Genomic DNA, 22,458 nt, shown 5'->3' with positions numbered 1-22,458 from the left:
AGCTGTCAGTCATCCAGTGTTCAACTCTCAGGACTATAAACTCTCCCAGAGCACTGGAGCATGGTGCTGCTGATGCAAAGTGGCTCTATGGAAATGATCACACTGACTCCAACAGGGACTTGGATCAATCTGATCAGGCTGATTATTAGTTCTACCTCATAGTTTTTACTACGTTTAAACAGTAAAGAGATCAAACTTTATGGTGAATTTTTCAAACAGCAAGGGTTTTGGAACAATGTAATTTCTACATTATAAAGACACTTAACTACTTTTTCCTTAGTTAACTTAGTTTTATATACTTGGGCTGTGAAAACTTTAGTAGTTTGGGGTGATTTGGGTCATATGAGGACTCTTTCTGTGCTGATTTACATGACAGGTTTCTTAAAGGGAAGTGAAACAATGTAGGAGTCAGTGACTGGTGAAGCAGGACAGAAGGATGCAGATTCATTTATTTTTACCACATTTTTAATGTGAACATGCACAAGCTTCATTTTCAGTCCCACAATTTGCCATAAATGGAAGTAGAAACACGCTTAAACGACACGTTTTATATCAACATTTATCACTATTACTAACCTCTGGCCCTGACGAGGATCCATGTCTCATTTATATGTTAATAAAGACAGATGAGATGCTGACTTACAGCATTTGGAAAGTTTTCACCCCCTTCACTGTTTTTTAATTTTGTTATGTCACAGCCTCATGCTACACTTGTTTCATTTCCATTTTTTTCTTATTAATTTACACTCTGTAAACCATAATGACAAAGTGGGAACAGAATTTTAGAAACGTCTGTAAATTTATGTAAATGAAAAACTGAAATATCACGTGTACATAAGTATTCAGACCCTTTGCTCAGGACTTTGTTGAAGCATCTTCGGCAACAATTACAGTCTCAGGTCCTTTTTGTAAACTCCAAGCAGGTTTCATGTGATTGGACTTAGGGGGGTTTTGTTTCTAGCCACTGCCATAAAGCCCAGATCAGTGGAGAGCTGCAGTTACAGTTGTCCTTCTGGAACTTTGTCCCATCTCAACACAGAATCTCTGGAGCTCAGTCAGAATGACCATTGGGTTTTTGGTCACCGCTCTGACTAAGGCCCTTTGCTCTGAGACAGTCTGCATCATCAGCTGTGAGGGCTTCTATACAGAGGTGTGCGCCTTTCCACATCATGTCCAATCAATTTGATTGACCACAGGTGGACTCCAGTCAAGGTGTAGAAACATCTCAGCAAGGATCAAGAGAAATTGGAGGCACCTGAGCTACATTTCAAGTGTTGTTGCAAAGGGTCTGAATACTTATGTATGATACACTTCATAAGTGACAGAAGGTGGGAATTCAAAGTGCAGCAGATCTCAGTGATCCCATTATTACAAATACTCACAAAGAAGCTGGGTTAAAGACATTTCTTTAGTTTACCCAGCAGTCCTGTTAATCCAGAGACATTGTTGTCTCCAAATAATACACAGTAGTATTATAACTGCATTGACTGATAAATACAGACGTCTTGGGATAAGTTAAACAGAGAAAAATGGGAGATTTTGAAAGACTCGTGATCCATTTTTCAATTCACAGTCCAATAACAAAGGTTCTGGCAGCAAACAGAAAACACACAAAGTCAACTTAATCAGATATTTGAAACTAAATGTATGTATTTACTGTTGTTGTGAGAAAGGTGATGGGCAACTACGGGCAAATATATTTATGAAGAAAAATATCTCCCTTAAATACACATTTTCACGCTGACCGTCTTAACGTGGTGGTCTTACTTAGAAACTGCTTTAATCAAAGCTCTTCACTGAATTTCTGTGCCACTGTTTGTTGACATTGGTCCCCCTCCTCTAATAAACTGCATCTACAGACTGAACCCTGCTGATGCTCAGAGTGAAGTCAGTCCCAAAATGACTTCCCCTGAAAGGATCTGAATCACCACACATGGTCCATTCAGCAGCTGATATGGAGACAATGACATTCGTGGGACTGTTTAATGTTGGTGCAAACAAACTGCAAAAAGGAGTTTTCTTCTGCTTTTAACACAGTACAGACGGACACTGTATTGCACTGCCTCTCCGGTCTTCATGTGCACCCACATTATTTTTATGGATAAAGAATGTTCTACAGAACAGGCCACAACATGTGCTTTTTAATGGTTTTAAATCCAGTACATTGGTTTTAAACACAGGACTGCTTCAGGGATGTGCTTTGTCTCCCATGCTCTTCTCTGTCCACACAAATAATATCTGCCGCAACAAGGGAGGAATGAAGCTCTTAAAGTATGCAGACGACATGGCCCTGGTGGCTCACGTGACTGACACCCAGACTCTGTCTCAACACCAGCAGGACGTCAACAGGATGGAGCTGAACATAACAAAGACAAAAGAACTGTGCTTTGGGGCCAGAGGAAAAACCTCCCCTTTGCTGACTCAACCACTGAGTATCCAGGGCCAGTCGGTGGAGCAGGTGCAATCCTTTAAATATCTAGGGACAGAGATTGACACCTGCTTGTCCTTCACACAACATGCTGACTCAGTGTATAAAAAAAGCACAACAGTGCCTCCACCTGCTGAGGAAGCTAAAGGTCAAGTCAGCAGGGAAATATTAACGTTGGTTTACACATCACTCTTTGAATCCATCCTCATCTTCAACATCACAACCTATTATAATTTCACCTTTCAACACAAAACCAAACTTTTAATTAATCAGGGCAGCAAGAGAACCGGATCACCACAGACTCCTCTTTCTGAGCTTTACAGCCGATTGGTGGTGAGGAAAGCAACCCGGATTACTGATGACCCCTCTCATCCCCTACACAGTTCTTTCCCGCTGCTGCCATCGGTCAGGTGTTATAAAGTCCCACTGGAAAAAAATCATTCATCACCAGAACAATAACTATTCTGAAAAGCAAAAAGTAGACATTTTATCTGGTTGTTGTTTTGAACTGTGTTAATTGTATCTGTATTGTACGTAGTACGTGTGAAGTGTGGAGCTTTGTCAAAGAGGAATTACTGTCTCCGGTTGGGACAGACAATAAAGTTTATCGTATTATAAAGTGCTGAGAGGCCTGAGACTCTGAAAAGTTCAATGACAACTGGTCGACTCCATCTGCCATAAATGCTCATGTGACGACCTCTGGCCTCCTGCTACAGGTACAGGTACAGGACGGGGCCATGAACTCCAAAAACCTGGGTCCAATTCTCTGAACCACTATAAAAAATTTCACCTCAGTCCTTTCTGTAAGACTCTCTCCAGGCCTTTATTGAGTTTTCACAGCAACATTCACCAACTTCCACATGTCATCTGAAATTCATGTTAGTAAAGAAATCAGTTATTTGGAAGTGTTTTTGGCGTCTGTCACTTTATTTCCCACCAGTTACATGTACCTGTGAGAGGAGAGCCAACAAGCTAAAGGTCAGAGGTCAGAGGACATCACACTGCACAACAAAAAGTAGATGGACAATGTGGACAAATGCTGTTTCTTTTAATCTCATTGCAGTTTAGCTTTGAAGTAGGATCCGTGAAACTGTGTTATGATGGTTATATTTACATGTATGTGAACAAATGAAGTCACTGATCTTTACTGAATATTGAATTTTGTTTAGATCTTAGGAGCTAATAAAGATATAGTGTTTTGGAATTTGGTGTAAGTGATGCTTATCTTTAGACTGGGTTTTAATAAGGTAGTTAAAATTATTTAGACAAAATTATTTAACTTAATGCTGTGAATGATTTTATATTCTCATATAAATGTAATTATTAAGGTACTATTAATAGAGAAGGAAATGTTTGTAAAGATGTTTTTGTTGCTTTATATTCATGTTTATCACAATTGACTTTAATCATCAACTGATTTTTGTGTCCGTGTGTGTGTGTGTGTCTGTGTGTGTGTGTGTGTGTCCTCAGTGAACTGTATCAGTCTCTGCAGTAGCTTCCAGCTGCAGCATCAGTTCAGTTTCTGTTCAGTCTGACTGAGGGAGGTTTTTGTACGATGCTTTTTCACTGTGTGAACAACCACTGACTGTTCAACCAGTGAGCACTCTGACAGTAGTAAACTGCTGCATCTTCAGTCTGGACTCCACTGATGGTCAGAGTGAAGTCAGAGTTTGATCCACTGCCTGAAAAACGATCTGGAATCCCTGATGCTCGAGTGGTGGCACCATAAATGAGCAGTTTAGGACGTTCTCCATCTTTCTGTTGGTACCAGGCTAAACGGTTCCCATCATAAACATTCTGACTGATTTTACAGTTGATGGTTGTGGTTCCTCCCAGAGCAGAGCTCACTGCTCCAGGCTGAGTCACTGTGACCTGACCTCTGGACTCTGAGGACACAGAGACAAAAACAGAAAGCAGCATCATGGTTTTGTGGGCTTCATTTCAGAGGGACGGATGTTGATAGAGGAGAGGAGTTGGATTCTCTGGACTTTACCTGTGAAGCAGCAGCAGAGGAGAGTCCAGATGAGGACGGAGATCAGAGTCATGTTTTTGATGAGGAGGATTTCTGTGTCTTCTGTTGTCATGAAGGACAGCTGTCAGTCATCCAGTGTTCAACTCTCAGGACTATAAACTCTCCCAGAGCACTGGAGCATGGTGCTGCTGATGCAAAGTGGCTCTATGGAAATGATCACACTGACTCCAACAGGGACTTGGATCAATCTGATCCGGCTGATTATCAGTGGTTCAGTTTGTTTGTAACTTTTTTCTAGACATTTATTTCAAAATCTTTTCTTTTGTCTTCAAATAAATAAACAGGGATTAGTTTGGAAATTAATATACTGTATATTTAAAGGTAAAATATAAAAATTCAGGAAATTAGTGACATTATGTTTTTGGCCACTTTTACAGCAACTGACTTTTCTTTTACACTTTTTTTGTTGTTGATTGTTGTTTATTTGATTCATATTCAGTCATGTTTCTCTACATTCAGATATTTTAAAATCATGACTCTGACTTTTTTGATACATTAATTTTACTTTGGAGTCAGTTCTACAGAAACTATATTTAATTGTATTTAATTATTGTACATTACTGCAAAATTTAGCTGATATTTATTTTTAAGACTGTTGCAGTGATTGTTTAGTTCATCACACTGTAAAATTTTTCTTAAATTTTTCTCTTTGTTACACTGAAATTTCAACAATTCATCAAAAGTATGTTTCCCAAAATTAGTCCCCTCCAACAAATGTGTGACATTTAGTTTTTTATTATCTACAATTTTCCTATAGATTTTTTTATCGCACATTGTGCTGCATTCATCCATCAATCCATTAGTTAGACCCAGTGATTTGATGTTTTTTCTTCTTTTTTAAAGCTAACAATAAGTAATTTGCAGGATGAAATGGTGAAATATCTGTGGAACAAAATGACACTTGACATTTTATCGTTAGTCCTGAAACCGTCTGCTTTCATGGTTCATCAGTGATGCCAATCTGTTGCTATAGTTACTAAGGTTAAAGCGGAAGTGAAAATCTTCAGACCATTTTCATCTAAACCTGCAGTGTTTCTACACTTTGTTCTCTTTCTGTGCAGTGGGTCGAGTCCTTCCCACCCTGACTGGGCCAGTGAAGAGCAGCATCAGCTGGGAGGAGAGCAGGAGCACAGTGGTGCTGGAGATGGACGGCCTCTGCAGATGGAGCAGCACCATGAGGCTCCCTGCAGACCAGTGGGGGAAGGTGGACTCTGAAACCAGAGTCTGGGAGCCCTGTCTGGCCTCACAAGTCAGAGACACTGAGGAGAGACCAGTGTTTCCAGTTCTGACCTGACTTACTAGGACTCTGCTACTGGTTTCACTTTGCTGTCTCTATGTGTTTTTCTGTCCTTTACTATTAAATTGCATTCAACAACATTTTATGTTTTTATTGTTTCAGTTCAATGAAACATATTTAAATTAGCTCTTTTTATGGCTGTTGTAAATAATATTTCCATCTTAATAGTTCCATTATGTCCAGTCATACTTGAAATCAACTTGATGGCTTTGAAATAATAATAATAATAATAAGAAGAAGAAGAATAATAAATAATTTAACCTGTAATAAATTTGTTTTGGTGAGAAATATCGTTAAAAGTTTATTAAAGTTTTTATAACATCTATTCTTCTATTTTACATTTTTAGTCAATTTTACTCAGTTATAAACAATATGCACTTCTTACCAATTTTCATCAAGTTAGAATTAAGTGCAGGGTGAACAAACCCCTTCACTTATTGTTTTTGAGTTAATGCAACACAATCAGGTATAATAAAATTCATGAACCCAGTGACCCCTGACCCTTTTCTGTCCTTGGAGCACCCTCTGCTGGATGTGCTAAGGACAGAGGGAATCTTACATTTTTTAAAATTGCATTGCTGTAGATTGTGTAAAGTGTTGGAATAAATGTATATAAAGTTGCTAGATAAAAAACCACATCCACCTGCAGACAAGACATTGAACTCTGTTTTAATTGGAAGTGTTATCTTGGTGCAATGCTGTGTGATCCCTCTCCCTTTAGAAAGGAATGTAACAGGAAACCTCCCTAAACTGAATAAAAGAGAGGCAGCAACATAGATGCATTTCAGAGCGAGTAGGAGATGTTACTGTCTTGCATCTATGCTTGTTCTCCTCATGAGTAAAACTGAATAACGCCTTTGTCTTTCTTTCCTTGTATGTTATTTTTAAATGTTCTAGGTGCTTAGACCTGACATAAAGAACCTTTCACACCTTGGTGGGACGGATCTGAGCACTGGATAATTATGGCTAATTGACACAAGAACCACTGTCAAGTCAAGTCAAGTGGCTTTTATTGTCATTTCTACTATACACAGTTGTACACAGTGGAAACCAGATAACGTTCCTCCAGAACCAACGTGCTACAAAACAACACAAGCTATGTAAAGTGCATTGAGTGAAACCTAGTACAAACAGTCCAGACAGAAAATACAAAATAACACAGGACAGGACACAAAACTTAAGACAGCGCCGACCAGTAAACTTATTGTATACTTCGATTATACAGTACAGTACAGTCAAGTGTGCTAAAGGTGCAAAATGATTGAATGAATTGAGAGGAGTAATAAGTGATGAGTGTGTGTTAAGTTCAGATTGTACGAGTGTGTGTGTGTGTGTGTGTGTGTGTGTGTGTGTTTGTGTGTGTGTGTGTGTTCCATTTCAGTTCTGTATATTGAGGAGCCTGATGGTTTGCGTGAAAAAACTGTTGCACAGTCTGGATGTAGCGGCCCGAATGATTCGGAACCTCTTTCCTGATGGCAGGAGTGTGAAGAGTGTGTGTGACGGGTGTTTGGGGTCGTCCACAATGCTGTTGGCTTTGCGGATGCAGCGTGTGGTGTAAATGTGCATAATAGAGGGGAGAGAGACTCTGATGATCTTCTCAGCTGTCCTCACTATCCTCTGTAGGGTCTTGAGATCCGAGACGGTGCAGTTCCCAAACCAGGCAGTGATGCAGCTGCTCAGGATGCTCTCAATGGTCCCTCTGTAGAACATGGTCAGGATGGGGGGAAATGTGTCTTGAATGCTGAGCGGAAGTTAATGAACAGCATTCGTCCTTCACTGCTGTGCACAGCACAGAAAGATAGAGATGGGGGTGATGGACGGAGTTGAGTTGGGGTCTATCCATTTGAAGAGCTTCCCTTAGTGCTGTAGTGCAGTATTGTTATAATAGCGATGCACGTTCATAAATTTCTTTTGACGGAGGACGTGGTTAACAAACAAAGACAGAAGAATATGTGACCAAAGTAACATTCTGAACATCTTTCATTCATGACTTTTTAAAGTTGGAACCATTACTTGTTTTTTTTAAGCAACTGGTTTACATGGTTTTATCTAGTACAGGGATGCCCAAACTCACTGGGATCCACGGAAAAAAGCGTAATCTCCTCTTCAAAAGTTGCAAAATCCCTGAATCCCTCATTTACCTCCTCATATCCGCATTCATACTGTGCGCTGGAAAACGGGTCATTAACGGACAAGTGGCTTTGGAAAAGTAGCAGCTTGGTCCGAAAGGCTTTGATATGTGACTACAGTTGGCTTATCACTGCATTTTGCCCCTGAAGGCTCATGTTCAGTTCGTTCAGATGTCGGGTTATGTCGACTAAAAATCCAAAATCAGCCAGCCAAACAGGATCGGTTAGTTCTGGCATCGGTTGTCCCTTTTTTTAAAAGAATTGTCCAATTTCCTCTGTAAGAGAGTAGAAACGATGCAGTGCAGACCCCCGACTGAGCCATTTTACATCAGTGTGATACACAACATCTCCGTATTCAGCGTAAATGTCCAGTAGAAATTGTTGAAACTGGCGTTGGAGCGAATATAATTAATAGCCTTTATCACCGGTTTCATAACGTGATCATATTTCAGATGTTTGCCACATAGAACTTGTTGGTGAATAATACAATGGAGTTTTATAGCTTTACCTCCTTCTTCGCTGACACCAGAGTTGATAATCCATCCGTAATAATCCCCGTGATTTTATTCCACTGTACTTTTATGTCATCTACGGCGGAACAAACAAAATCAAATAAATCTGTCCCTCTTGTTTGGTCCTTCAGTCTCTGGAGGTCAAGTAGCTCTTCACTCACGTTCATTTCACTGTCCACTCCTCTCAAAAAAATCAGTAACTGAGCGGTGTCGGATGCATCGGTGCTTTTGCCTTCAACTGTCTCTTAATACCAGATGAAACTTCTTCAATCCTCCGTGACACAGTGCTACGAGCCAGGAAAACTTTGGAGAACTGTTGCTTTTTCTCAGGACAAATGTTCTCTATCATTTTCATCACACAGTCTTTAAGAAATTCACCCTCAGTAAAAGGTTTGCAGCTCTTGGTAATCAGCGTTGCCTTTGTGGTATTTTCATTCGACTCAATGGTGAAAAAGCTGCTGTGCCGTTAAACCAGCTTCAAGTTGCTTCAATTTTTCACCACGTTTGTTCCCAGTTAGCTTGTTGTAATTAGCATGTTTCTCTGGTAGCGCCTCTTTATATTAACTCCTTGAACAAAGCCACAGTCTCTTGGCAAATTAGGCAGAGACAGTTGTTTCGTAACTCAGTAAAAAAAGATTCCGATTTCCACTTGTCTTGGAAACGGCGGCACTCGCTGTCAACTTTCCTTTTCTTTTTTCCAGTTTCCATTTTAGAAATGGGCACAAAACAGATCAGGCCCAAAACGGGGTCGCGAGAGTTCGGCCACAAGTTTACTGCCATCTTGTGGTGAAATATAAAATAGCTGTTTTTCGCGTGTATTTTATACTGAGTACAGTACTGCCGGGACATATATTATTGATTTTATGACAGAGGTTTCGGGCCAGTGGAAATATAAACACGACCGCATTTGGCCCGGAGGCCGGACTTTGGGCATGTCTGCTGTAGAGAGTCATTGTACAGACTTGTGGCCGTTTGCAGGAATGACCTCCTGTACCGTTCTTTGTCACAGACACACACAACCACACAGCCACACAAACTGTGGTCTGTTGGTCAAGTAGTCAGCAAGCCATGAGGTGATGGAGCGGTCAACCTGCATCTTCAGCAGCTTGTCTCTCAGCAGGACAGGCTGGATCCTATTAAAGGCACTGAAGAAATCAAAGAACATGATCCTCACAGTGCTGCCCACTTTGTCCAGGTGATAGAGCCCCCGCTGCAGCATGAATGTGATGGCATCACACACACCTCCAACCTGGGGGCGATAAGCAGTAGAACAACTAGATAACAGGTTGTTGTGTCCATGACAATCACAGGATCAGTGACAAGGGGCAAAACCACATGGGAACATGTTTCACTTCTTACTGAGAATACGGAAACTTCTCAGTTCGGTTATACAAGGACTGCATGGCCTGTAATAATGGCTCCTGTACCCAATACTCCCACTATAGCCCCCCTTCTCAAAATTAAAGAGTTGTTCCACTGTTTAATGGCTAGGACAGACAACCAGTCCAAGACTTTCTTAGCACCCTGCCAAAGGCTTCTCCAGGGACTCTGAGCAGTGTTCAGAGTCTTGGGGGTTTGGAGCCTATCCCAGCTGTCACAGGGTGAGAGGCAAGTCCACCCTTGATATGTCTCCAGTCTATTTCTGGGCCAACACAGACAGACAAACATTTATAATCAATTTACAACAAAGTCATCTCAAGGCACTTTACAGAATAAAGTCCAGACTACACAACAAGCAACCCAACAATTCCCCCTTGAGCAAGCCCAGGGCAACAGTGGAGAGGAAAAACTCCCTTTAACAGGAGGGTGGGCGGCCATCTGCCTTGACCAGTTGGGGTGAGTGGAAAGTGAAGCGAGAAAAGAAAAGAACAACAAAAAGCAACAACAAAACGACAACAAAAAGGAAAAACAAATTATACAGGTTGGTAGGACACAAAATTAATAGCATACAGTGCTGACAAATAAATGTATGGAGAAAAAGAGGAGAGGAGCTCATTGCACTTACGGGAGTCCCCCAACACTCTAAACCTACAGCATCTTAACTAGGAGCTAGTTCAGGTTGAGTGAGCAGTTTTAACTATAAGCTTTATCAAAAAGGAAGGTTTTAAGCCAAGTCTTAAAAGTAGAGAGGGTGTCTGCCCCCCGAATTTGGATTGGAAGCTGGTTCCACAGGAGAGGAGCTTGATAGCTAAAGGCTCTGCCTCCCATTCTACTTTTGCAAACTCTGGGAACCACAAGTAGGCCTGTATTCTGGGATCGAAGTGGCGGGCAATACAGAACTATGAGATCTTTTAAATATGATGGAGCCTGACCATTAAGAGCTTTGTATGTAAGGAGGAGGGTTTTGAATTCTATTCTAGATTTAATGGGAAGCCAATGAAGAGAAGCTAGTGAAGGTGAAATATGATCTCTCTTGCTAGTTCCAGTCAGCACTCTTGCTGCAGCATTTTGGATTAATTGAAGGCTTTTTAGAGAGTTATTAGGACACCCCAGAAGTAGGGAATTACAGTAGTCTAACCTAGAAGTAACAAATGCATGGACCAGTTTTTCGGCATCACTTTGACGGGATGCTTCTAACAACAAGGGCTGTTCTAGAAATTTGTCTTATATGTAATGTAAACGTCAAATCCTGGTTAAAAAAAACCCCAAGGTTCCTCACCGCAGTACTGGAGGCCAAAGTTTTGTCGTCTAAAGTAATCATATTGTTAGACAGCAAATTTCTCAACTTTTTAGGCCCAAAATGAATAATTTCAGTTTTGTCTGATATTAGAAGTAGGAAATTGTAGGACATCCAGGTCTTTATGTCTTTTAGACATGCTTCAAGTTTGACTAATTGGTTAGTATCTTCTGGTTTCACAGATAAATAGAGCTGGGTATCATCTGCATAGCAGTGGAATTATGTGGAATGTTTCCTAATAATTTTGCCTAAAGGTGACATGTACAGATTGAAAAGTATTGGTCCTAACACAGAGCCCTGTGGAACTAACTTTGATGCATAAAGAAGAGTCATCATTAAAATGAACAAGTTGGAATCTGTCTGACAGATAAGATTTAAACCAATGTAATGTGGTTCCTTTAATCCCAAATTCATGTTGTAGTCTCAGTAATAAAATGTTGTGGTTAATAGTGTCAAATGCAGCACTAAGGTCTAGTAAGACGAGCATGGACACAAGTCCATTATCTGAAGCCAGGAGAAGATCGTTGGTAACTTTTACCAGTGCTGTTTCTGTAATATGATGAACTCTAAATCCTGAAAGTCTATATACAAATTATTCATGTAAAAGTGGTCACATAATTGTTTTGCAACTACTTTTTCAAGGATTTTAGGAATAAACGGGAGATTTGATATTGGTCTATAGTTGGCTAAATCACCTGGATCAAGACAAGGTTTTTTAATGGTTTGATTACAGCAACTTTATAGGCCTTTGGTACATAGCCAGTATCTAAAGATATATTAATCAAATCTAATATGAACGTGTATTAAAGGTAGAACATCTTTAAGCAATTTGGTTGGAACAAGGTCTAAAAGACATGTTGTTAGTTTTGAGGAGGCGATAGTTGAACTTAGCTCAGTGAGATCTATGGGTGAAAAGCAGTCTAAGATGGATTGAGGATTCTCAAGCTGTTGTACATGAAGATGTATCTGTAATATTTGGGGGGAGGATCTGGTGAATTTTTTCCCTAATGGCTACAATTTTATTAGTAAAGAAAGTCATGAAGTCATTGCTGCTCAGAGTTGAGGGAAAACTAGACTCAACAGAACTATGGCTCTTAGTCAGCCTGCTTTAAGCTGCGCATTTGTGAATTGTACCATGGAGGTCGGCTCCTCTGATTCACTGCCTTCTTTTTCAGAGGGGCAACTGTATCTAGTATCATACGCAGTGAGGCTGCAGAATCGTCAACTAAATAATCAATTTGCACAGGAGTAAGATGGCTACTCACCATAGTATTGACACATGGTGGTGAAAAAGATGAAGAAATAATTTCTTTAAATTTATTCACAGCATTTTCAGATAAACATCTGCTGTAGTGGAATTTTTTCCTAACTGCTGTATAGTCAGTTATTGTAAATTCAAATGTTATTAGAAAATGGTCAGACAGAAGAGAATTATGAGGAAATTCTATTAAATTATTATTAGGTGTGACTAAAACAGTGAGTGGGTTTATTTACATTTTGGGAAAAACCAATTGAATCTAATAATGAATTAAACGCAGTGTTCAGACAGTTACTGTCAGCATCTACATGAATGTTAAAGTCACCCACTATAATGACTTTATCTGTACTAAGCACTAAATCAGATAGAAAATCAGAAACTCTGAATAAGGGACTGGAGGACGGTACACGATAACAAATAATAGTGGTTTTTTAATTTTTCCAGTTTGGGTGTGAAAGGCTAAGAGTAAGACTCTCAAATGAGTTATAACTATGTTTAGGTCTAGGAATTATTGATAAGCTAGAGTGAAATATTGCTGCTACTCCTCCACTTCAGTCTGTGCTTCTAGGAACATGATAATTAATATGACTTGGTGTCAGGATCTTGTTGCACTTCCTGTTCCTGGACTTTTATTTTGTGGCCCCTTCTCCTTACTTTCTGTCCCTGGTTCTGTTCACCCAGCTTTACCCTCGTTGTCCCTCATTGTTTGCACCTGTTCCACCCTCTATTTAAGTTCAGTCTTACCTTCACTCCCCTGCCAGATCCTCGTTGTTGTTAAAGTGGTCTCTGCCATCATGGTTACTGTCGTCCTCGCTGTTGTTATTACCCTCACCAACCCCACAGTGGACTCTGGACTCTAGGTAAAGCCAAATGTGTTTTTCATGGACTCTGGTATTCTGGACACTTGTTTCTTTTTGGACTTGTATTCTGGTCCCGGTGCAGCTTTCCCCTTTGATCTGAGGTTTGTTTTTGGTTCTCTATCAGTGTTTCTTGTTTTAGTCCTGTTTTCCCTGCCTGTTGCTCCCGGGTTTTGTGTTTTAGGTTTACCTACTGTTGATTTCTGTGTGTAGGTTTAATCTTCTGTTTTTTTTCTCCTAGTCTGGTCCTGGGTTTTGGTGTTTTTGGTATGCTTCGCGTTTTTTCAGTTTCAGGGCCTTTATGCTCAGTATATACGTGTCTGCCTCCCCTAAAGTCTTTGGTGTTAGTCTCCGTGCTCCCCCCGACTCTGCTAATTTGGTTAACCCTTTCTTCCAGGAGGTTTTGGTTCATGTTCCCTTTTTTTTTTTTCCCTTGGTAGTTATTATTATACCATATCATTTGTTTTTGTTTTATCTCTCCTGTTTATTAGTTATCTTTATTTTACTGAGTTAACGCCCCTCATGTTCTGGGCCTTTGGGTAGTTTTGTCTGAGCCTGTTGTCTGTGCCCTCCTATTAGGAGCGATTTCCATTTTGCCAATTTCAAGTCTGTCAATAAAAGCCCCTTGTTATATTCTATCACTTGCACTGTTTCCTCTTTTGGGTCCATCCTCTAACCAAAACCGTGACAGTAGGATCTGGCCAAAGATTGGACCCTGAGACATGTAAGAGGCAACCATGAATCTGTCTGAGGCAAGGGAGTTATGGCTTCAGGTAAGGGAGCAATCAGACTCTCAAGATTACTTTTTTGAAGACCCCAGTCCTCGTTATTCGGTTAGGTACATTGATCCCCATTTTTTTCAAGGGCCTCAGGCGATCACCAAACCTCAGACCAAATCACTTGTCCCTGACTCCCCTCAGTCTGTCAATATTCCTGAGGGTGTTTCCGGGCCGGCTGACACGCCCTCTGTCCCTGACTCTACCCCTGAGTCTGTTACAGCACCGCCTGCCCTTAGGCCGGCCTGCTGCCAACCTGTCCCAGTTCTGTCTCCGGTAGAGCCAACTCTACCAATACCTGAGGTGTCAGCTCTTGATCTGGGGCTGGCTTCGTGTCCGGTTGACGCTCTCCCCAACTCAGTCCCGAGCAAGTCAGACCAGTTTGCCATAGAGCCACAGGTAGTCGGACCCTATATGCACAAGAAACGCTCAGCAAGACGTCGAAGGGCCCAGCACGCCAGCCCTTCCAAAACCCCAAGCCAGGAACCTCTCTCTAGCACCACCTCAGAGTCTAGCACTCGAGCTCTGTCAGCTCAGGAAGCTAGGGAGAGGGAGGAGTTCAAAGTAATCGACAAACTACTGACTGTACTCAAGGCCAAGCTAAAGGCCTCCCTCCACGACCCTGCTACCAGCTGTGCTATTGTTAAGCTGCTGTCATGCATCTGGCCAGTCTAAGGGAATTTTGGGCCATGCTGGGGGCCCAAATCCCCTCGCCTGTCCATGTTGTGGTTCCCCCTGGACCTGAACCTGCTTCCACAGTCCCAGCTCTTGCCTCTGAACCCGATTCTGCTGTTCCTGATCCTCTCACGGTCCCAGCTCCTGAACCTGATTCTGCTGTTCCTGCTCCTCTCACGGGCTCAGCTCCTGTCCCTGAACCCGATTCTGCTGTTCCTGCTCCTGTTGTTCCTGCTCCTGTCACTGGCCCTGCTCCTGCCCCTGAACCCGATTCTGCTGTTCCCGCTCCTCTCACTGTCCCAGCCCCTGTCCCTGTTTGCCCCAATCCGGTCCAGAGGTCTGGGTCAGCCACCACTCCATCAGCTCCTGTTCCGGGGCGCGTCGACACCGCCACCTCAGCTCCTGTTCCGGGGCGCGTCGATGCCGCCACCTCGGTCCAACCCCCCGGTAGAGTCGACGCCGCCTCTGGTGATTCTGTTCTGGCTCTTCCTGTTTCTGTCGCTGCGCCGAGGCTGGTGACCGCTCGTCTGGTTCCTGTTCCTCTCCCTGTCCCGGCGCCAAGGGCGGCGACCCAGCCAACACTCCTTCTGGTCAATCTACCAGCCCTCCACTACGGGGCTTCAGCCGACGTCGGCGGCCTCCCGCCCGGCCCCCGGAGGGCCTTCGCTTCAGCCGACGTCTCCGGCCACCCACCCGACTCCCTGCTGGGCCTCCTGGCCGGCCCCCGGAGGGCTTCTGCCGTCGCTGCCGGCCACCTGCTTGGCTCCCTGCTGGGTCGCTGCCGGCCACCTGCTTGGCTCCCTGCTCCCTCCCAGTTCTGTCTTGGGAGGTTTGACTCATTTAAACTGACATATTCTTCCTGCTGCAACCGGGTTTCAGTGAGACAAAATAAATCGATTTGATGATCATTTATCAAGTCATTTACTAACAGAGATTTATAAGGGAGAGATCTGATATTCAATAATCCACATTTAATAGTTTTGGGTTTTGGTTCAGTATGAGCAGTAGTCTTAACTTTAATTAGATTTTTATGATTAACTCCCCTTCTATTCATTTTTGGTTTAAAAAGTTTAGGTGGTCGTGGAACAGACATAGTCTCTATGGGGCAAAGAGCAGTGTGGTTAAGATCATAACATTCAATAAAATTATAATATTCCCTGGGTGAAAAATTAGAATCCATAAGAGCTCAATTCAATTTCAATTCAACTTTATTTATATAGCGCCAATTCACAACAAAGTCATCTCAGGGCACTTTACAGAATAAAGTCAAGATTATAAAGATGTATAGAGAGAACCCAACAATTCCCCCTGGAGCAAGCCATAGGCAACAGTGGAGAGGAAAAACTCCCTTTAACAGAAGAAACCTCCAGCAGAACCAGGCTCAGGGTGGACGGCCATCTGCCTCGACCGGTTGGAGTGAGTGGAAAGGGGAGAGAGAAAAGAACAGAGCAACAAAAAGCAACAACAAAACATCGGGCAGATTGGTAGGGCCAGTAGCTTCACGCTGGAAGACACACAGCTTTAAAGCCGGGGGACACCTGCAGAAAGGGACAGACAGGGGGACAGAGGAGGACAAAGACAACTACGGGAGAGAACACACAGAGTTAATGACATACAGTGGTGACAATTGCTGGATGAGAGGAGAGATGATCAAGAGGAGGAAAGGAGCTCAGTGCATTGGGGGGTGGGTCCCCCAGCAGTCTAAGCCTATGGCAGCATAACTATAACTATATGCTTTATTAAAAAGGAAGGTTTTAAGCCTAGACTTAAAAGTAGAGAGGGTGTCTGCTTCCCGAATCTGAACTGGGAGCTGGTTCCACAAGAGAGGAGCTTGATAACTAAAGGCTCTACCTCCCATTCTACTTTTGGAAATTCTGGGAACCACAAGTAGGCCTGCATTCTGAGAGCGAAGTGGTCTACTGGGATGATATGGTGCTATGAGGTCTTCTATATATGATGGAGCCTGACCATTCAGAGCTTTATATGTAAGAAGCAGGGTTTTAAATTCTATTCTAAATTTAATGGGAAGCCAATGGAGAGAAGCTAGTGAAGGTGAAATATGAGCTCCCTTTGCTAGTTCCAGTCAGCACTCTTGCTGCAGCATTTTGGATTAATTGCAGGCTCTTTAGGGAGTTACTGGGGCATCCTGAAAGTAGGGAATTACAGTAGTCCAACCTAGAGGTAACAAATGCATGGACCAGTTTTTCGGCATCACTTTGAGACAGGATGCTCCTAATTTTGGCAATGTTCCGTAGGTGGAAGAAGGCTGTTCTAGAGATTTGTTTTATATGTGAGTTAAAGGACAGATCCTGATCAAAAATAACTCCAAGGTTCCTTGCAGTAGTACTGGAGGCCAGACTTATGCCATCTAGTGGTACAATATGGTTGGACATCATATGTCTGAGATTTTTGGGCCCAAATACTATGACTTCAGTTTTGTCTGAGTTTAAAAGTAAAAAATTGTGGGACATCCAGGCCTTTATGTCTTGTAGGCTTGAAGCTTTATTAACTGATTATTTTCATCTGGTCCCATAGATAAATATAGCTGGGTATCATCAGCATAACAGTGGAAATTTATGTTGTGTGTTGAGTGTTTTCTAATAATGTTGCCTAAAGGAGACATATATAAAGTAAAAAGTATTGGTCCTAACACAGAGCCTTGTGGAACTCCATCCTTTGTGTGCATGGAGGATTCATCATTAACATGAACAAATTGAAATCTATCAGATAAGATTTAAACCAACCTAGTGCAGTTCCTGTAATTCCAATTTCATGTTCCATCAAATGCAGCACTAAGATCTAACAGAACAAATATAGAGATGAGTCCAGTATCTGAGGCCATTAGAAGATCGTTGGTGACTTTTACCAGTGCTGTTTCTGTACTATGATGAACTCTAAATCCTGACTGAAAGTCTTCATACAAATTATTCCTATGAAGGTGATCACATAATTGTTTTGCGACTACTTTTTCAATTATTTTAGAAATAAAGGGGAGATTAGATATTGGTCTGTAATTGGCTAAAACACCTTGGTCAAGACAGGGTTTTTTAAGTAATGGTTTAATTACAGCTACCTTATAGGCTTTCGGTACATAGCCTGTTTCTAAAGATAGATTTATGATATCTATGAATGAATTTATCTATTAAGGGTAAAGCTTCCTTGAGCAGCTTAGTTGGAATAGGGTCTAGCAGACAGGTTGTTGGTTTAGATGAGGTAATAATTGAAGTTAGCTCAGAGAGATCTATGGGTAAAAAGCAGTCTAACAGGGAGTGGGGCCTTATCGATGACTCTAGCACTGCTGTACATGAAGATCTATCTGTAATTTTTGTGGGGAGGATCTGGTGAATTCTTTCTCTAATAGCTACAATTTTATTCATAAAGAAAGTCATGAAGTCATTGCTGCTCAGAGTTAAGGGAAAACTAGGCTCAACAGAACTATGGCTCTTAGTCAGCCTGGCTACAGTGCTGAACAGAAACCGGGGGTTGTTCTTGTTTTCTTCTATTAATGATGAATAATATGCTGTTCTGGCATCACTGAGAGCTTTTTTGTAAATTTTTAAACTATTTTTTCCAGGCTAAATGAGATTCTTCTAACTTTCTGGAACGCCACTTCCTTTCTAACTTTCGTGTTTCCTGTTTTAAGTTGCGTGTTTGTGAACTATACCATGGACATCGCCTCTGCTGGTTTACTGCCTTCTTTTTTAGAGGGGCAACACTATCGAGTATTGTACGTAGTGAGGCTGCAGAATTGTCAACAAGATAATCTACTTGTGCAGGAGTAACATTAAGGAGACTACTTTCCAACGTATTAACATATGGTGAAGCAAATGATGAAGAAATAATTTCTTTAAATTTGTTGACAGCTTTTTCACTTAAGCATCTGCTACAGTGGAATTTTTCCCTAACTGCTATATAGTCCGTTATTGTAAATTCAAATGTTATTAAAAAATGGTCAGACAGAAGAGAGTTGTGAGGAAATATGGTTAAATTATCCGCTTCAATTCCATACGTAAGGACAAGGTCTAACGTGTGACTAAAACAGTGAGTGGGTTTATTTACATTTTGGGAAAAACCAATTGAATCTAATAATGAATTAAACGCAGTTACTGTCAGCATCTACATGAATGTTAAAGTCACCCACTATAATGACTTTATCTGTACTAAGCACTAAATCAGATAGAAAATCAGAAAATTCAATCAAAAACTCTGAGTAAGGGACTGGAGGATGGTACACGATAACAAATAATAGTGGTTTTTGAGTTTTCCAGTTTGGGTGTGAAAGGCTAAGAGTAAGGCTCTCAAATGAGTTATATCTATGTTTAGGTCTAGGGTTTATTGATAAGCTACAATGGAAGATTGCTGCAACTCCTCCACCTCGGCCTGTGTTTCTAGGAACATGATCATTAATATGACTCGGGGGGGTTGACTCATTTAAACTGACATATTCTTCCTGCTGTAACCAAGTTTTAGTGAGAGAAAATAAATCGAATTGATGATCACTTATTAAGTCATTTACTAACAGAGATTTAGAAGAGAGAGATCTGATATTTAATAATCCACATTTAATAGTTTTGGGGTTTTGTTCTGTAAGAGGAGTAGTGTTAACTTTTATTAGGTTATTATGATTAACTCCTCTTGTTGTCATATTTACTTTATGTAATTTAGGTCGGGAAACAGACACAGTCTCTATAGGTATGTGGGAGTTGTGGGGGGGTGACGGTTGTAAGGACACTGCAGAGAGGTGTGTAGGACTGGATCTCTGCATCCTAGGCTCAACTCTGGATTGTCATACTTTTGGTTGTTTAATAAAACCAGCCATATTTCTGGATAAGAAAGCTGCACCATCTAAAGTAGGATGGATGCCATCTCTCCTAATCAGCCTAGGTTTTCCCCAAAAACGTTTCCAATTATCTATGTAGCCCACATCGTTTGCTGGACACCACCTAGACAGCCAGCGGTTGAATGACGACATGCGGGTGTACATGTCGTCACTGGTCAGATTTGGCAGGTGTCCAGAGAAAATTACGGAGTCCGACATTGTTTTGGCAAAGTTACACACCGATTCAACATTAATTTTAGTGACCTCCGATTTGCGTAATCGGGCGTCATTAACTCCCACGTGAATAATAATATTACTGTATTTACGTTTATCCTTAGCCAGGAGTTTCAAATATGATTCAACGTCGCCCGCTCTGGCCCCAGGAAGACATTTGACTACGGCCGCTGGAGTCTCTAACTTCACGTTTCTGACTATGGAGCTGCCAATTACCAGAGTTGGTTTCTCAGCGGGTTTGTCGCTGAGTGGGGAAAATCGGTTAGAAACGTGAACCGACTGGTGGTGAACCTCGGGCGTCTGTTTAGCATTAGATCTCTTACGAACCGTCACCCAGCCGGACTTAAGACTTGGCTTAAAACCTTCCTTTTTGATAAAGCTTACAGTTAAAACTGCTCACTCAACCTGAATTAGCTCCTACTTAAGATGCTATAGGTTTAGAGTTTTGGGGGACTCCTGCAAGTGCAATGAGCTCCCCTCCTCTTTTTCCCTATACATTTATTTGTCAGCACTGTATGCTATTAATTTTGTGTCCTACCAACCTGTATAATGTTTTGTTGTTGCTTTTTTTTGTTCTTTTCTTTTCTCGCTACACTTTCCACTCACCCCAACTGGTCAAGGCAGATGGCCGCCCACCCTGAGCCTGGTTCTGCTGTAGGTTTCTCCCGTTAAAGGTAGTTTTTCCTCTCCACTGTTGCCTATATCTTGCTCAAGGGGGAATTGTTGGGTTGCTTCTACATACTTGTGTAGTCTGGACTTTCTGTAAAGTGCCTTGAGATGACTTTGTTGTAAATTGGCGCTATATAAATAAAGTTGAATTGAATTGATAATCCTTTAATCTGATAGTCCTTTAATCTTTTCAGAATTGTAGATTATTTCTTACTCATTAACCACAAACCAACTGTTTTTGCAGCCAAAATCAAAATCAAAAGTTCTACCGGAGCTGATTCATCTCAGCTCATTGTTACTATGTTAATATTCAATAATAATGTGGCTGTAATGTAAAGATCATGTTTTTATGGTGTAAGGAGGTAAAAATGTTATGTCAGTGGATGTCCTAACATGGATAGATCTTCAAATGTGTGTGTGTGTCCTCAGTGAATTGTATCAGTCTCTGCAGTAGCTTCCAGCTGCAGCATCAGTTCAGTTTAAGTTCAGTCTGACTGAGGGAGGTTTTTGTACGATGCTTTTTCACTGTGTGAACACATACTGACTGTTGATGTAATGTTCACTCTCACAGTAGTAAACTGCTGCATCTTCAGTCTGGACTCCACTGATGGTCAGAGTGAAGTCAGAATTTGATCCACTGCCTGAAAAACTACCTGGAATCCCTGATGCTCGAGTGGTGGAGTCATAAATGAGCAGTTTAGGACGTTCTCCATCTTTCTGTTGATACCAGGCTAAAAGATGTTTGTTGTTCCAAAGGTTAACATTCTGACTGGTTTTACAGTTGATGGTTGTGGTTCCTCCCAGAGCAGAGCTCACTGCTCCAGGCTGAGTCACTGTGACCTGACCTCTGGACTCTGAGGACACAGAGACAAAAACAGAAAGCAGCATCATGGTTTTGTGGGCTTCATTTCAGAGGGACGGATGTTGATAGAGGAGAGGAGTTGGATTCTCTGGACTTTACCTGTGAAGCAGCAGCAGAGGAGAGTCCAGATGAGGATGGAGATCAGAGTCATGTTTTTGATGAGGAGGATTTCTGTGTCTTCTGTTGTCATGAAGGACAGCTGTCAGTCATCCAGTGTTCAACTCTCAGGACTATAAACTCTCCCAGAGCACTGGAGCATGGTGCTGCTGATGCAAAGTGGCTCTATGGAAATGATCACACTGACTCCAACAGGGACTTGGATCAATCTGATTATCTGTGGATTGATGAGTTTTTAGGGTTTTGTTGATGGTGAGAAAACCTCTTAAAAATGTGTCATAGATGATGTTTTGACTTTTAGTTTTTTTTTTTTCCTTTTAATCTTAAAAAAATATATATTTCTGATTTATTGATTAGCTTCTTATCTTTTTCATTCAAATTAACATAATTCTAATAAAGAATTAAAGACAGCATAGATTATTTTCAAATATAAAATCTAAACCTTCAGGAAATATGTGACATTATGTTCATGGTCACTTTTACATCAGCTGACAAAATGTGACAATGACATTCCAGAACTGTTTTAGCATCAAAGAGTCATGTCTCTCTATAGTCTGAGGTTTTAAGCCAACGTTCAATGCTGGAAACATGCAGACTGCTGTCAACTGTACTTTTGTCTCCTTAAGCTCTGGAGTTCTACTTATACTGTTTTCTATTTTATATAATAATTGTAGACATTACTGCATCTTTTTAGCTGATTTAGTTGTTAATACCATTACAGAAACTGTTTATTTCATCACACTTTCTTCAGACATTTAAATTTTTAAGTTCCAACTATTGTTAAACTAACATTTTAATTTCAGCAATTTATAGATATTAGGTTTCCAAAAATGTTCTGTCCAACTTAATACTCTGGAACTAGTTTTACTTTTTATCTTTAGTCCTGAAACCATCTGTTTTCATGCTTCATCAGTGATGCCTGACTGTCGCCATGGCTACTACATTTAAAGAGGAAGTAAAGCACTGAAAACCATTTTCATCTAAAGTCATGGCCAAAAATATCAGCACCCTGGCAATTTTGTCAGAATTTGTATGTAGACACACCTGTGGCAAGTAACAGGTGTGGACAACACAGTAATCCACAACAATCCAGTTAAAATGGAGGAAAGTTGACTC

The 22,458-nt window shown here is 41.2% G+C and overlaps 1 gene segment (V, D, J or C); it reads right to left on the bottom strand.

Annotated features, from left to right (window-relative positions):
- Positions 1–3,884: 3,884 nt before the first annotated feature.
- LOC137133502 (Ig kappa chain V region 3547-like) lies at positions 3,885–21,456 on the bottom strand. The segment is given in 2 exon segments: positions 3,885–4,314; positions 21,325–21,456. Coding segments are annotated over 2 exon segments (414 nt in total).
- Positions 21,457–22,458: the final 1,002 nt, after the last annotated feature.

This window comes from Channa argus, chromosome 1, assembly GCF_033026475.1.
Source record: "Channa argus isolate prfri chromosome 1, Channa argus male v1.0, whole genome shotgun sequence".
NCBI lineage: Eukaryota > Metazoa > Chordata > Actinopteri > Anabantiformes > Channidae > Channa > Channa argus.
Note: the sequence above shows the minus strand (reverse complement) of the source record. Positions and strands in the feature narration are given on the sequence as shown.